Consider the following 17340-nt stretch of genomic DNA (forward strand, 5'->3'; position numbering starts at 1 on the left):
GCAAAATAGAAGCCAAATTTACAAACATTTGCCCCCTCCACTCCAGCATTCAGCTTCTTCAAGGTCTTGTCTGAGCTCCTTTTTAGCAACTCTGGCCTACTGGGGTCTGGTCATGTTACTTTGCTTACATAAGCACATTCTCTTAAAGTCCTTCCATGGACTCTTTTTGAACCCAGAGATGCCTGTACTTCCTCCACCAGCACAGCAGATCTCTTCAAGCTTTCGGTTCAATGTTCCCTCCTCCCCACGTGGACACAGAGGGTGCTCACTCCTTAATCTTGCGTGCGAAGGGAAGGAAGGGTCTGAGAAGGGAAGGAAGGGTCTGAGAGTAAGCTCAGTGTTGAGCGCTCACTGAGCATTCACGACGCCCTGGGTTTGAACCTAGAGAATTGGAGATCAGGGTTGGCTGAGTGGTGCGGGGACAGGGAGGGATGTGGTGAAGACAGTAAGGACATGGTGCTAGACCCTGGGGACAAAGTGATGAACGAACAGAACCTAGAGCTTCTGCTGCTGCAGTCCTATTGCCCCCCACTCCGGAGTCCATCTTCCCTGCTCTCTAGTTTGCATGTCTCTTCCTACCTCCTGTAGGGATGTTCTTCACTAGGTGTTGGGGTAATAATGGTCAACTTCCACCCTCATCAGCTCCAAGGACTTGCAGGCCTCTGCCTACCACAACTTGGTTCCCCAGCCCTAGGAAGTAGGGTCATCCAATGCCTCCTCCTTCAGAAAGAGAACCAAGGGTATAGAGATTTGCCTACTGGTTTTCTAGGGAAAACAAGACCCTTTGGAGAGCAGAATGAAGTGCTCGGAGCCCTCCCCAGAAGGTCCTACATGCTGTGGTGTCTTAAAACAGGGAACAGGCCCAGAGCCAGCACTGGAGCCGGCCCACCCCAGCCAGAGGCACAGAACAGGGACTGGAAAGATTTGTGGAATATCTTAGCCACTGTGTTGACATTTAACTGGGTGTCAGGGACCTGCCCATGTTTGCATTCATTAACTCAGGTAACTTTAGGACAGCTCCAGAAGGCCACTGAATTCACTCTCCTCAGTCCATTCAGATGAGGAAGCCAAAGCACCAGGAGATGCCTTCTCTTATTTTGGCACTGCCCTCCACCCATCTTTCTCAGTTTCTCTACCAACCTCCTAGTTGGGCGATAGGCATCTTGTAGAATGCTCCTTTAGAACAACGCAGACAGTGTGGAAAGCTTAGGAAGTCACTTATTGCAGCCAAGGAGCCATTACACTCAAAATGGCCTTCTTCCTCACACCCTACCACCCTTCCAATCTCCCAGCCTCCTCCCCTACTTCTGACCCCTCCTCACCAGGACAGTTTCCTCATACTGTGCCCCAGCTACCAAGCTAAGCCATCTCTGTCTCTTTCTGCTTCAAGAACATAGGCCTTAATTGTGGCCCTGGTGGGATGAAAGTAAGGATGACCTCCTCCCAAGCAGGACACAGGGAAGGTGCCAGCATGTTACCACAGAGTAGTCAGGGTCGTCCCAACCAGTGGGCAGCAAGGCCACCGGAAACCAATAAGACCTTAAGCACAGCCGGGCAGTGGTGGCGCACGCCTTTAATCCCAGCACTCGGGAGGTAGAGGCAGGCGGATCTCTGTGAGTTCGAGGCCAGCCTGGTCTAGAAGAGCTAGTTCCAGGACAGGAACCAAAAGCTACAGAGAAACCCTGACTCGAAAATCAAAAAAAAAAAAAAAAAAATACCTTAAGCACAAAGACTTGAACTGAACTGGGGAGTTGCAGAAGGGTGACCACGACCACCTATCCTCTACCCCCAGCTAGGCCTCCTGCCAATGTTAGGTTGCAGAGCAAGCAGAGTAAGGCCTAGAAGAATATTCACTCATCCATTTCTAGGAGATCAGTGGGAACTGGGGTCCTATGCAGGGGACTTGCTATACAGATGGGAACTGGGGTCCTATTCAGAGGACTTGTTATACACATGAAACTAGGGTCCTGTGCAGGAGACGTATACATGACTAAAAACTCCTCTTCATTACAGGTGAACATCTTGACCAGCTCAGGCTCCCTGCAATCCGATAGGTGCAAAGGCTGTATGTGCTTTGAGGCTTCCCTAGAGCCTTTGGGCACGCTGTGCCTTTGCTGGAAAGACTGACTGGGGATGAACCCCTGAATGTTTGTTCTCTGGGCTTTGCCCAGGGACTCTGGGCACACTGTCCCTTTGCTGGAAAGACTGACTGGGGATGAACCCCTGGATATTTGTTCTCTGGGGTTTGCCCAGGAACTAGCCTTGTGTGAGTAAGTTCATTTCCCAAATTTCCTCTTTTCGGTAAGCAGTGGCTACTTCCTTCTGGGCGGCTACTTCCTCCTGGTCACTGGGTTACAAGAAGCTGGCAGAGGCTCACATGGCACAGATGAGAGGCTGAAGCTACATTTGTTTGGTTGCACTCTGCATAAACTGTAAAAAGTATCCAAACTGAAGGTAAAAGGCAGTGCAGGGATGAAATAAAACTAGTATCCTAGAGGAGACAAGAAATCATGAAATCAGTCACATCCTAGAGTAGCCTTAGCAAATAGGTAGAGGTCAACTTGAATTTGGAGTTGATTACAAAGGCTTGGACACCTCCCAAGACTCAGGGAGAACCAGACTTTCTATGGATCCCTACCAAGATGGTGCTTTACTTTGTCACTGGGGAATCTCAGGCCTGTGGTTTCAGACTCCAGAAAGAGCCACATTTTGGGGTTGGCCAGAGCCAGGCAGGGGTTTATCCTTTAGAGACTATAGGTTCAGTGTTCAGGTATGCTGGCTTTTGAGAAACCAGTGAAATAACTGTTGTATAAGAAAAATTGCAGCTCTGTGTGTTGGTAAGGTGCCTATGATTAAAGCACTTGAGAGGCAGAGGTAAAAGTTTAAGTTCTAGGATAACCTGGACTTCATAGAACCTGCTCTGCCCTACAAAAATAAAACAGGAATGTATTGACTTTGAAATCTACAAAGTAGAACAAAATCAAAATTAAAAAGCATTTTCTTAAATATCTATAAAGTATTACATTATGTCCACTTGCTAGGAATCATAAACATGCTCATACCCTGGAAAAGACCCTGTAGACTTTTTTTCAATTGGCCAGAATTGCCATGTAGATTTGTTAATTCTCAGGAATTTATAGCCAGGGACTGGAGAGATAGATCAATGGTTAATAGAAGCTGATGCTCTTTCAGAAAACCAGGATTCTGTTCCAGCACCCATATGGTGGCTCACAACCATTTGTAACTCCATCTCCAGGGGATTCAACCCTCTTCTGACTTCCACAGACACCAGGCACACTTATGGTACATATACATGCATGCAAGCAAAACGCTCATACACATAAAATGAACATATACATGCATGCAAGCAAAACGCTCATACACATAAAATGAAATAAACAAATCTCTTTTTAAAAATTAAAAAGGAAATTAAAATGAACAACTCATCATTAAATAATATCAAGAGCACAATTATGGATGCATCATATGACTTAAATTTTTTTTAGTTATGTGTATGAATGTTTTCCTGGGTGTATCTATGAGAACTGCTGTGGAATGATCTTTCTGTACACTGTGAATATGTGTTGCTCTCATTGATTGATAAATAAAGCTACTTTGGCCTATGGCAAGGCAGGATAGAGTCAGGTGGAACATCCAAGCAGAGATACAGAAGAAGGGCAGAATCTAAGAGATGCCAAGTATTGCCAAGGAAGCAATACTTTTAAAAGATGAGGCAACAACCCACAAACACAAATCATGTGGCAAAGCAGAGATAAAAATTACAGGTTAATGTAAATGTAAGAGCTAGCTAATAATAAGCCTGAGCCATCAGCCTAGCATTTGTAAGTAATATTAAGCTTCTGAGTGGTTATTCAGGAACTGGCAGGTGAGAGAAAAACCTCCGATTACAGTGAACCATGTACATGCATACCTACAGAGTGTGTGTTGGGGGGGTCATATCCCCTGAAGCTGAAGTTACAGATGGTTGTGAGCCATGTGGGTGCTGGGAATCAAACTCAGGACTTCTGTAATAGCAGCAAGTACTCTTAATCAGTAAGTCAGTGGTTCTCGACCTATAGGTCAAAACCCCTTTGGGGGGGTCTACCAACCCTTTCACATGCATCACCTATCAGATATCATGCATATAGAATATTTACATTACAATTCATAACAGTAGCAAAATTACAGTTATGAAGTAGCAACAAAATGTTTTATAGTTGGAGATCACCACAACATGAAGAACTATTTTAAAGGATCTTAGCATTAGGAAGGTTGGGAGCTGTCAGGACCCAAAAATGTGAGCCTATTCCACCTAGTCTGAAAACCAGAGAGTTTGAGCTTATTTTTGCTCTTTCAAAGTTGTTAACAACAGGTGTGGCTACAAAACAAGATATCCTGGCCTAGGGTGTGGTTACTTGATGTTTTGGACCTTAAGATGTCCCGCAGAGGTTGATTGACTCCACCCTGACCAGAGGTCACAGGATTCAAGCATACTTCTGCTCCTTCTTTTGAAATAGGAGGTTTGACTTAGGGAGTGGATGCCTGCAGGAGGTTAGGTCTAGGGTATTTTCACTGCTCCAGACAGCAAATACTTTTCTCAAAAATTAATGGCTTGATATCTCAAATATTAAGGCAAGTAACTGTTCTGGCTGTCTTTTGTGTCATGTTGAAGCAGTCTTCTGCTGTCCTCCCCCTTTTATATTGGAATATAAAAGTGTATGGAAATTAAACATGGGTGAACTCAGAACTCATAATTCAGCAACCTTCCTGTTGCTATCCTCTGCCTCTGTGTTCCTTTCTTATTTCTATTCCTCCTACCAATTGTTTCTGATCCTCATGCCCCTACCCTGGAACATACAAATCCACCGCGGCTAGGATCACAGCAGAAGTCTCCCCAAAAACATGGTTCACGACAGAGAACCGCTGTTCTAAGCAAACTCTCCGAGCCCAATCTTTGAACACTTTTATATACAAATTCTGTTGTTATTTACTGTGGAACAAGAGAGCATTTCAGTTTGCTTACTATGACATAAGGTGTGGTCTCCAAAGGAAGAAGGCAGGGCCCTGCAGCACTGCAGTGGGTTCCCCCCTCTCATCCAATGTGAGTGTTCAGAGAACTCAGATGCAGCAGAGTAAGGCCAGGATCAGCTTGGGATCCCTTGTCCAGTACTATCTACTTGCTCCAGGGATCCCTTGTCCAGTATTGTCCATCTACCTGCTCCAGTCTGCCAGCCCAGACTTTCTCCCAAGGCGGAGGCTCTCTCCCTCTAACCAATAAGGATGGCATCTTTATTTTTACCAGACATCTATTTCCAAGTGCTATCTACAAAACTTGACTCTGTCCTCTGAGACCATAGTTTGTGGCCAACCCCACTTTCTTGCAGCCCACTGACTGAGCTGAGGTGGGCTGTATCTTTCTGTTTCTCACACCTCAGCTGAACAGATCGGCTTCGCCCAGGTCTTCTCTTTTCCATAGCATTTCGAAATCACACCCCATCCTGACTGCCTTCTCCACAAGCCAGTTAGTCACAGGCTCTCATATACACAGAGTGAGGCTCAAACTGAACTTGGTTCCCCTCACTCCTTCTCCCCAGGGAAGCCCAGCTGGCACAAAGCACCAAGGTCTCTTGGGCTACTGTACATGTAGGCCAGTCTGACGGATAGATTTTCCTCTCAGAATCTGCTTACTGAAGAAGAAGCAAGGCTAATGGCACAGTAAACACAATAATAGCAATGGCAGTAAATAAAAGACTGAGGCAAAAAGAGGTTAATAGCCTGGTCCAGGCTCTAAATAGGATGTGTGTGTGTGTGTGTGTGTGTGTGCAAGTGTGTGTGCAAGTGTGTGTGTGTGTGCACATGCGCGTGTGTACTAGAGAGAGAGGGCACGTGTGTGTAAAATATGAGAAGGTGGTGGTGGGCATGGAGCTGGAGAGAGGGTTCTGCAGTTAAAAGCACTGACTGTTCTTCTGGAGGACCCAGGTTCAATTCCCAGCACCCAGTTAGTGGCTCACATCTGCCTGTAACTCCCATTCTAGGTGGCCCGACACCCTCACAAAAACAAGCACGCAGGCAAAACATCAAATCACATAAAATAAAATGAATACCTTGTGAGGTTGTTAATGAGGGTTGAAATGACTAAATACAGGAAGTACTGGGAAGTTGGGTGGAGTAGCACACTCCTGTAATCCCTGCACTTTGGAGGTGGAGACAGGAAGATCTCCAGACGATTACCAGCCAAGGTCACACAGTGAGAAACTGTCTCAATCCTGCATTCCCACCCATCACTGGTAAGTGACATTTTAGTTAATAAAGCACCATGACCAGAAGCGGCTTGGAAAGGAAAGGGCTTATTTCACTTTACAGATTATAATCCACCATGGAGGGAAATCAGAGCAGAAATTTGGGGCAGGAACCTGGAAGCAGGAACTGAAGCAGCGGCCACGGAGGACCACGCTCCTCGCGGTTTGACTTGCTCTTCCTGGTTTCCCCAACCTGCTTTCTCATGCCGTCCAGGACCACCTGCCCAGGGTCGTCACAGTGGTCATACCTCCCACAATCATCAACCAAGAAAACGCCCCACATACTTGTCTATGGGCCAGTCCTATGGAAGCATTTTCTCAATTAATATTTCTTTTTCCCTAAGGATTGAAACTTGTGTCAAGTCAACAAAACACTAACCAGCACAGTGGTATTATCTTAAGCAACAATCATCATTTGCAGGTCATAACAACACTCACACAGCAAAGCAGTTGTTCTATGTATCTGCTTTTTAAAATGTGTGCATTGTTGTTCTGCTTTATTAGAATATAACATGAGGCCAGGAAGTCCATTGGCTTGTCACTGCTGAGTCTGCCAGCATTTGAATCCTACACAAAACGCCCTCCATAAATATTTTATTCAGTGAACAAACCAGGATGTGGAGAGGCAGTAAATACTTTGGCTTCCATTCACAAACTCTACAAATATTTACCGAGCACCCACTCTCTACCAGGCCCTCTAACTATCATCTATGACTACTGGCTGGGCAAAGATTTTAAATTTAAAGCTTATTTAGAGTTCCGGGCAGTGTTAAGTGGACCCACCACAGGTTTTGAAAAACCCTCTAGCGGAACCCACGCTCGCATAAAGAAACAGAACTTTGCTTCCCGGGATAGGGAGAACCTTGGCGCCTCCAAGATGAGCCGAAACTCGGGTTGAGCAATCCCGGGTCGCTAGGGAACCTCTTCTCCTCCCCACGCAGCGGGGGCGCGGCGGGGGCGGGACTACAAGTCCCAGGCTGCTCAGCGCGCCGCGGCCCTGCGGAGGGCGCGGCGCGGGGAGGTGGGCGCTGCAGCGGCGGCCCGGAGGCGCGGGGCGCGGGCGCCGTCGGCGGGGCATGCCGGGGGCCGGGACACACGCGGAGGAGGGCGGTGGTGGTGGCGGCGAGGAAACGGTGCCGGTAACCGGCTCGGAGGCCGGGGCGGTGGCGGGGCGGGAACCCTCGCGGCTGTGCGGCTACCTGCAGAAGCTCTCAGGCAAGGGCCCGCTGCGCGGCTACCGCAGCCGCTGGTTCGTGTTTGACTCGCGTCGCTGCTACCTCTACTACTTCAAGAGCCCGCAGGACGCTCTGCCGCTCGGTCACCTGGACATCGCCGACGCCTGCTTCAGCTACCAGGGCCGGGATGAGGCTGCGGAGCCCGGAGCCGAGCCGCCCACGCACTTCCAGGTGCACAGCGCTGGTGCAGTCACGGTGCTCAAGGTGGGACAATCGCGCCCCGGTGCCCACTCGTGTTCCGCCTGCAGATTTCCCTCTCCACCTTCCTTCCTTCCTTGCCCCAATGGCCTCCTCCTATCCTGCTCAAGCCTCCCTTCGCCTCTGTCCACTCTGATTCCTTCCTCATTCTTATCTTTTGCTCTTTACCTGTGCTTAAACGTTGAGGCTGGGGCAGGCTTGGGGGATTATTCAGTCAGGTCTTTGACACTTTGACCCTTTATCTCCTTCTATGCCCTCGGTTCCTTCCCGTGCCCACCCTCCCCGTCCAGTGGATGCTCAGGGTATCCCTCCCACAGTTGTAGGCTTCCACCCTTCACCCTGCCTTTTACAAGTCTGCCTGTGACCTTGGTCATGCCCTTTGGGCTTTAGCTGCCTGCCCTGTAAAGTGGGAACAGCGGTAATAGCGGTCTCATAGGGGTTCTGGGATTAAGTGATTTCCACTCTAAAGTGCTCTGTAAATGTTAGTGCTCTAGCCAAAGGCAAGTGATGGCAGGGCCCCTAGAGATAATTTACCACAGCCCCTCCAGAGAGGTCGGGGATGCCCCAGCCTCTTGCTCCTTATTTTGGCAGGGAAAGGTGGGAGGGGTTGCTTCAGCTTATGGGGGGGAGGGGTCTTTCTTAGGCTTCCCCACAGAGATTGAGCGTTACAGGCTTGATAATAGTCACCAGTCCTGGGGCAGCTTTTCCTGTTGCTGAGAGTTCTAGAGACCAATACCTTAACATTTCCTAGGGATTGCCCTGATGAGAGCACCCAGGGTTTGGGCCCCGGCCTAGAACTGGGCGCCGCCCCCCCCTCCCCCCCACCTTCTAACCCAAGCTGCCTGCTTGATTCCCTGAGTCTCCACCCTCTCTCTTTCTGGCTTCTCTTCCGTATTGCAAGCTGGGCTTTCTCCAGAGCAACAGGGCTGGGCTTGAAGCAGCAACTCTCTCGAAGCTGGCCAAGTGGAGAGCTGAGTGGCCTGGTAATCTGCAGAGCGTGCAGCAGCTGGAGCTGCTCCCTGGAGCTGGTTCTTGTCTCCTCAGCAGGGTCTGATCCCCAGGGTTTCCTGGGCCCCTTTCTCCACTCTCTTGGGTAGGTGCATAAAATGTTTCTCTGAAGGAAGCCAGGCAGGCCTGCAGTTCAGCTTGAGGTAACTTAGTGTCTGTGTGAACTTGGGACTGACTCCAGAGTGTCCACAGGGACTTTTGTCAGAGGCCAGCGCTTGTCCTCTGTGTACATGTGGACACTGGTGAATTTCCGGTGGAATTGTTTGTTAAGAAAGAAAACTGAGCTTCCTGTTTCAGATTTTCTCAGATAACTTTAGAATCCTCTCCCCACCAGCTCTTTCATTTTGAAAACATCTAAATAATGGCAGTATCTGCCTAAGTGCAATTCCAGTGCCTAATGTTAGGAGTACGGCTTTAGACCTGGATGGATTTGAACTTGCAGCCTGAGTCATCCATCATGTGTGTTGGACACATTTGATCCCTCTCTGTCTACTTCCTGCTTTGATCTCATGTGAATTTTACTTTGCTCCTTGAGTGGCTGTGGGGGCTCTAGAAAACATGGAAAGAGGCCGGTACATTGTAAGCCCTGCCTGGCTGACATATAGAACATGCGGCACTATCTTTAATCAACCCTGTGATATAGTCATTATATTCATATAGTGGCATGTTCTGGGTAGTGAATACAGAGGAATTAGAGTTGTGTGTGTCGCTCTGTGTGCCTGTCGCAAACATAAAACTGAGCAAGAAATAAAAAGCTTCAAGAATGATACCTTTTATGTGACGATTAAGTTTGTAGAAGTATTATGCCCCGAGAGGATCTGTGCTGTGCCCCACAGGGGGTTGGGAAGCTATGTTGAAGTGACAAGCCCTGGCTTCAGGGTGGTAGATAACTGATAGGAAGAGGATTGTGGAAGGGGATGGACATCCTGGGGCATCTTCTTCTGTTTTGCAGTGTTCTTCATCTTAGCCTAGGTCATAGCTATACCAGGGTTTGTTCTATTGTTCTGCTTACCCTTTTGTAGCCCTGACTGGCCTTAAACTCACAGAGATTCAGCTGCCTCTGCCTCTTGGAAGCTGAGATTAAGGGTATGCACCACGACACCCAGCTCAGAGTTAAACCTTTTTTTTTTTTTTACATGTGTGAGTGTATGGATATGTGCCTGGTTCCTTGTAGGGACCTGAGGAGGATACGTGAAAACTGGAGTTACTTATGGGTGTGAACTGCCATGTGGGTGCTGGGAACCGAACCAGGGTCCTCTGTAAGAGCAAGTGCCCATAAGTGATTAGCCATCTCTTTGGCCCCTGCGACTCTTGTTTTGCATTTTTTAAAAAGGTGGGGGAAGGGTACACCTTTGCATGAGTTACTGACCCACCTGATTCTCTTTCAGAATTTCGCAGACTTCATGAATATTCATGCATGGTTTTTTAACTTATTTTTATTTTATGCCTACATTTTTGTGTGTCATGTGTGTGCTGTGCCCATGGAGACCTGAAAAATTAATCAGATCTCCTGGAAGCAGAGTTACAGTTGGGAAGCACCACATAGTTGCTGGGAATTGAACTTAGGTCCTCTTGCAAGAGCAGCAAATGCTTTTAACCACTGAACCATTTCTCCAGGCCTCGGGCTAGACAGTTTTGTATATGTAAAATTAGAGAACAGAGACCGGATGTCTGAGTGTTGGCTTGATAGAAATGGTGGGGATGGAAAAGGGAAAGGCTTTCCAAAGGAAAAGATCAACTGAGATGTAGGGTTTCAGAATCAGGGTGTTTTGTCTTTTCAGTTAAGAGGCTGGGAAGGTGGCTCAGTTGGATGAAGTGTTTGCTTGGAGGGAAGAGGACCTGAATTTGATCCCCAGCACCCAAGCAAAAGCTGGGCATGGTATTAACATACCTATAAGTCTGCCAAGAGAACCGGGTGGATCCCTGGGGCTCTCAGGCTAGCCTGTCTAGTCATCTAGTGAGCTCCAGGCTCATTGATCTCCAGCCTACACTTGTGTGTGTGTGTGTGTGTGTGTGTGTGTGTGTGTGTGTGTGTGTGTACATGTAAGAGCACAGTAACCCCTTTTGAGCTTTTGGAATAAAGTGGTTGCGGTGGGAGACTGGAAAGTAGCAGTCATCTTCTCACGAGATCTGACTCCCTTGAGCGTGGATGCTTCCTCTCAAGGGCTGCCCGCAGGGGAGACCCTGGCTTCCAAAGAGCTGGAGAGGATTTATATCTGTTTCAGTTCAGGAATAACTGTGCAGATGCCATTTCTTCTGAAAAGGAATGGGTTAAAAAGAGGAGAGAATCAGTGATTCGCTTATTATATTATCATGTGTTTCTTATTTTAAGTGTCTTTTCAGTCTTCTAGGGAGAAGCTGTGGCTTTGTCGGGGTTTTCAGAATGCCTTACTGCTTAAGTCTTAATGAAAGCTGATACTGGAATTTCTTGGTAAACTCCTCAGTTCTTAAAGTCAGGGATCTGGTCCAGAGCCCTATTTTACAGATGAGGGGAAAGAGGCCCAAGAAGGGGCTGTGATTTGCCTGAGATCACAAGGCTGGACTCAGACTGTCTGAGAGCAGAGTCTCTGGAAACAGGGAGTGTCCCAGTTGCGTTATCTGTTTTGGCAAATCTCTCTCTCCAGACTCTGGTACTGTTTGTTTTGGATTAGGTAAGGTGTAGGGGCCTTTTCCCCTTCGCTGCTTTTCGGTCAGTCCTTTTATGTCCGGGAACATTGTCCTGCCTGGTTTTACTAGGATGGGTGTGCATTACGTTGAGGAGACATTTGGAAACGGCTGCAAAGGCCTGGAGGAGGGAGATGCTTCCTGTGCAGTGTATACAATGTGCTGCTGGAGGCTTCTTTCCCAACTTCCCTGGGACCAGAGGCATGGAGTTATTTCTGGATTGAGCTGGTACTTGGGGATAAGAAAGCATGTGACTGAATGTCGGTAAAGTTTGAATGACCCATGCTTCGCAGTTCTTGGAGCAAGATACATCATCAGACTGGCCGCAAATGAATTCCCCTCCCCCTCTCTTGGAGGCATGTGGTACTCACATGAACATGTCTGTTGCCTGTTGGTTTCCAAATCACACGTAACTGAACAACTATGCATCCCTATTCTTAACCCTATTTTGTGGGGAAAGGCCCATTCCCTCGTGTCAAGCGGCTTTCAGCTTAACGACAAAACATTTGTTAGTGTGGATAATGATAGTGTGCACGACACGGAATAGATGTGGTAAACCAGCCTTCCTTGGTGAGTGGCTCTGCCAAGCTGTTCTGCACTAAGGCTTCTGTGTAGGGTCTTGAAGCATTATTTAAATCTTAAGTTGTGGGAACCTGGCTTTTCATAGATTTGTTATGGTTTCTCAGGCAGTCAGTTCCTTAAAGGTGAGTATACCTGCTCAGGTTCCTAATACAGTTGCTTTCCGCCCCACGGCCTCTCACACACTCATTGCCCTGGGGAGTCTCTGCCATGCGGTGCCCAGTCTAGCTCTCTGAGGATTTCTCAGAACTCTGCCTGGCATAAAGTAGGTGTGCTGTAGACTGAGTGAATAGTCACTGTCTCTCAAAGTCTCTGTGCTGAATCCCTGACTCAAGAGTGTCATGGATTTGGAAGGTGGGACCTGCATGAATGAGAATAAGATTCCAGAGAGAGGTCATAGCATAAACGTTCCCTTCCTCAAGCATTTAGTGAGAACTCATTGTGTGTTAGAACCAGGTAGTGCCAGATCTCAGATTCACGGGCCCTTGCCAGGAACTACATTGGCCAGCATCTTGATTTTGGATGTCTTGGCATTCAGAACTGTGAAGAATAAGTTTCTGTTTAAGCCACTCAGTCTGTGACATCATTGTCATCGTCATCATCATCCTTGATATGTGTGGTGTATACGTGTGAATGGCACATGCGTGTGAGTGATTATGTGCGGTGTATACGTGTGAATGGCACGTGCGTGTGAGTGATTATGCAAGCGGCAGGCAGAGGACATTGAACATCTTCCTTTGTTGCAGTCTGCCTGTTCCCTTGAGAGAGGGCAGCCAGTAAGTTTGTAGGATGTGCCTTTTTGTGCCACCCCATCCTACCCCAGCATGCGTGCATGGGCACACATAGGTTGCAGACATACATCCGTGCCCACTTTTTTATGTGGGTGCTGAGAATTGCACAGCACACACTGAGCCATCTCTGCAGCCCTGGTGTATGATTTTTTTTTTTTTCTGGTACCTACACTAAGACAAGGAACCCAAACAGACCTTCATTAAATGAAAGAATAGGAATAGGAAGTCATCACCAGTAAGCATGATTTTAGTATGACCTCTGGCCCTTTAGAAGTGATTATCTAGAACTCTAAAATGTATAGATGTTATAAAAACAACAACAAAAAACGACATTTTGCCACTTCATGAAAGTGGTTGCCATCAGTTCATTTCACAGGCATCAGGAAGCCAAAAGAAGGTTTTGATTCAGCCTTCCCCAGAGGTGAGAGTTTGCTGTCGATCCTGTATGTGGAGTGCTGCTTGCTCGTGGTTTGTACTCTAAGAACCCTGTTCCAGCAGAGACACTTTTTATGGAAAGGGCCATATAGTAAATACTTGAGGTTGCACTGGCCACGCCATCTCTGTCACTGCTGTATTCTGCTGTAGTAGTCCAAAAAGAATCATTTGCCAGGTATAGCTGGGTTCCCAAATTTGAATTTCAAATAATCTTATGTCATAAAAGACTTCTCTTCTGATTTTTCCCAACCATTTAAAATGTTAAGCTTGTTGCTCTTAGGCAATGCAAAAATAAACAGCAGCTGGTCCTTGGGTAGGAGGACTCAGGTAGTACAGGGCCATACTAAGACCCAGCCTTGTCTCCTTAACTTGAACCTGTACAGTGGTCCTTGGGTTTATGGCAAGATTTTGGTCTTTGTGTCTAAGAGCTGAAGAAGTCACTGAATAAGGGGAAACCAGCTGGTTGTCTTAATCCATTTGGACAGCTGCAACAACATCCATAGACTGCACAGCTTATAAATACCGGAAATATATTGCTCATGGTTCTAGAGGCTGGGAAGTCAAGTCCAAGGTACCAGCAGATGTGCTCTGCTGAGAACTCATTCTGTTTTGCAGACGATGCCTTCTTCCTGAACCTCACTGGCAGAGTTTACTAACCATCCCCCGCTACATTATTTCAAAACAATCCCACTTTAACTCACCTTACTCCCTCGTTCTTTAACTTGAGATAGGGTTTCATGTAGCCTAGGCTGCTCCTGTGTCACCCTCTTCCAAGCGGTAGCGTCTACCAACTAAGCCCTGTTTGTCTCTTAATGACAAGGGAATTCGATTCTTCAAAACCTGCTTGATGGATCCGAGTGGAGAGGGGAAGGCAGGACAGTACTGGGAGCAGGGAGATGTGTGATGTATGAAGATTCCATTCTCATGAGAAAGCACATTCTTGGTTCCTTCAGAATTGGTGTACTATTTCCAGCATGGAGCTTCCCTTGAAGGAATTCTTTATTCCAGAAAGGTAGACATGAGTCCATGCCCACAGGCATAACAACAACAAAGACGAAAGTATTTCTTGAGTGCCTGAGAAGCAGCTGAAGTTGGAGATGGAGCCAGGCACATCCTAGTCCTTGGGGCCGTTTGCTGAACCTCACCATATGTAGTAGTCCATTTGCGCCTGTGAAATGGCCTGCCACAATCTGTAAACATGGTGGAGCCTGGGGATACAGGGTATTATCCAGAAGGGTATTTCTGGATAATAAGGTAGCCTTGTGTCAACACCCAAATACCTCTCAAGCCAGGAAGATGACAGTACTACCAACCAAAGCCTGTCTGTTTCTCTTCTGTTGCCAGTAGCCTGATGGGACCTTTTCTGATGATTTAAAGTTGCTATAGTCTGACTTTGCAACAAGCCTTGTTGCAGAAGGGGAGAGTACAATAGATCAAGCATTAGGAAACCTATGTTCTAGGTTCAGTTCAGTTTGTTCTTTAATTCCCCAGGATCATTGGAGGAAAGGCAGTTTTCCACCTGCTGGATAAGTGAGTTTCCCTGACCACTGCCAGCCATAGGATGCTTGGACTTAGTTGTTTTGTTGTTGGGGAATACTCCTAGAATAAGGAATCTGTTAAGAGCTTGGGCCCTGGAGTCAGGCCTCCTCTGGGTGAATTCCTGCCTCACCTGCTTGCTGTGTGCTGTTGAGCAAGATAGTGACTTCATAAACTGTCATTGAAGGTCGGATAAGTTAACTTTGGGAAGTGTTTGGACAGGACCTGGGGCATTACTGTCGTTATTATAAAATAAAGTGTTAAGTGCATGAATGCATAAAGAAAATGTGTCACAGACTGGGGAGCAGGGGTTGTTCAGTCATGAAGAACTAAATTATGTCATTTGCAGGAAAATGGGTTAATAGAGAATACCATGCCAAGTGTATGGTTCTCTTTCCTGTGGAATCCAGAATGAAAAGAGTGTGTGTGTGTGTGTGTGTGTGTGTGTGTGTGTGTGTGTGTGTGTCTTGAGAGAAAGATGCATATGAAACATGGAAGTAGAAAAGGAACTGCTTGGGAAGAGGAAGGGAATCATGGAGGGGGACAAAAAGGAGTAGGATGATGGGAATACATGTTCTATATGTCTGAAATGTCATAATAAAGCCCATTGTTTTTATGATACAATAAATATACGCTAATATAGAAAATGTAATTTTTTTAAGTAGATAAATGCAAAGTTGGAGAATCTTTGTATTGGCATGGCTAGGAGTGCTGCTACCTGTTACGATGGCTTTGAAGGACCTGTTCTACCATGGCCTCCAAATTTCCCCTCCCAGGACATTCCTGAAGGCCACCTTCACTAACTGGGTCCTTGTTTTCCTTCTGTGTACACTACCAATTCATTTCCCCTTCCAACATAACTGTTTTCTGAGACACAGAGGGGCCGCTGCGGTAGTTGGCGTGAGTGTGTCCCCCATAGGCTCATATATTTGAATGCTTGATCCCCAGTTGGTGGAACTGTTTGGAAAGGTTGAGGATGTGTGGCCTTGTTGGAGGAGATGTGTAACTGGGAGTGAGCTTTGGGGTTTCAAAAGCCTATGCCGTTCCCAGTTAACTCGCTGCATCATGATTGTTAACGCAACATGTAAGCTCTCAATTACTGCTCCAGTGCCATGCCTGCCTGTCTGCTACCATGCTCCCCTCCATCATGGTCATGGACTCTACTGCCTTCTGGAACCCTGAGCCCTAAATTAAATGCTTTCTTTTTTAAGTTGCCTTAGTCATGATATTTTGTTACAGTAATTATAAAATAGAAAATTAACTAAGACAAGCACCAAGTGTACTTAGTACTGATTTCCCACCTGGCCAAGGATCTGAGGGGAAGACAGGTCTCTTGGTTGAAGGATTTAATGATCAGCTACTGGTTGTGGCCTTCCTGTCTCTAGTCAGCAGAATGTAAATAGTAACTCTCTTTCTCCAAAAAGGAGAGAAAAGGACCCTGCTGTTGTAGAAATTACTTTCAGACTGGGAGAGGGAAAGAGATTTTGATTAAGAATTTGGGGTTCTGCTATCCAGAGACATCCGAGTGGGATCTTCCCTAAATCCTCATAGGCTAGGACTCTGCTGAGTTTGCTTTGCTTTCTTAGCCTACACTACAGTATGGGAATGGGAGCTGGGAAATGGCAATCCATCTAGCCAGTTTTCTGTAAATCCCCTCTACCAAAGGTACTCAGTTTAGCTCGTGTCCTGGGACTGGTATGTATGAGGCCATCAGAGGGCAAGAAGCTGAGAGGGCCCCGGGGAGACCACAGTGTTTGTGACCTAATTATAAGCACAAGAAGCTCTGGGTGGACTGGAGATTCAGATGGTTTACCCCTAATGATGTCAGATCCTCTCCTAGTTTTGGAAACACCTACACTGAGTCCTGCAGGAGTACAAGAGGTTCCTGTGTAGTTGTCATTGTGTTTCTAATGCTTTTTAGGGGTGCCAGGCACTCTGTAGATGATGTCCAGGCTATGTTTGTTATCTAAAGGACTTCACCGAGCCCTCAGCTTCTCCTGTAGAGAGTGGGTATGGGTGTGATGGTAGGTGATATGCTTTTACTTCCATGGCAAACGGAAGTTTGTAATGGACATTTATTTAGCAAATGTTCTTGTATACATTATCATGTTCTAAGCATTGTGCACCATTTTTAAATATATTTATATGTATGACTATTTTGCCTGCATTTATATATGTGCACCACGTGTGTGCCTGCTAAGGCCAGAAGAGAGTACCAGATCCCCTAGAATAGAGGTTCAGTTGATTGTGAGCTGTCATGTGAGTACTGGGAACTGAACTCAAGTCCTCTGGAAGAGCAGCCTGTGCTCTTAACCACTGAGCCATCTCTCCAGGCCCAGTGTTGCGCATCTTGATGCAAATATATCAGTGAGAACTTTCTGTTGATTTAAGAAAATATAGTGTTAGAGTTTTAAAAGTAATTTGCACCTATTACGATCCAAGAATTGCAAGAACATTGGAAAGAGGCCTTAATTTTCTGCGTATGCCAGTTCTGGGAGGTAAATACCAAATGTTTGCATGGAGCTCTGGCGTTTTCTCCATGGTAGATGAGGGGAATCCCTGGGATCTGCCCGAGTCTGTCTCCCAGCACCGGGG

At 46.8% G+C, this 17340-nt stretch overlaps 1 protein-coding gene across 1 annotated transcript in view; it reads left to right on the forward strand.

Moving 5' to 3' along the window:
• The first annotated feature begins 7319 nt into the window (after positions 1-7319).
• The window catches only part of Tbc1d2b (TBC1 domain family member 2B), a 68050-nt gene continuing 58029 nt past the window's right edge, over positions 7320-17340 (forward strand). The window contains exon 1 of the mRNA XM_041677272.1: positions 7320-7738. Within this exon, the coding sequence (XP_041533206.1) occupies positions 7376-7738 (363 nt within the window). The 5' untranslated portion in view covers positions 7320-7375. The remainder of the gene's footprint in view (positions 7739-17340) is intronic.

The sequence above is a fragment of the Microtus oregoni genome, unplaced genomic scaffold, assembly GCF_018167655.1.
Source record: "Microtus oregoni isolate MIOR12 unplaced genomic scaffold, Mior012 000028F_ref0000031, whole genome shotgun sequence".
In the NCBI taxonomy this organism is placed as follows: domain Eukaryota; kingdom Metazoa; phylum Chordata; class Mammalia; order Rodentia; family Cricetidae; genus Microtus; species Microtus oregoni.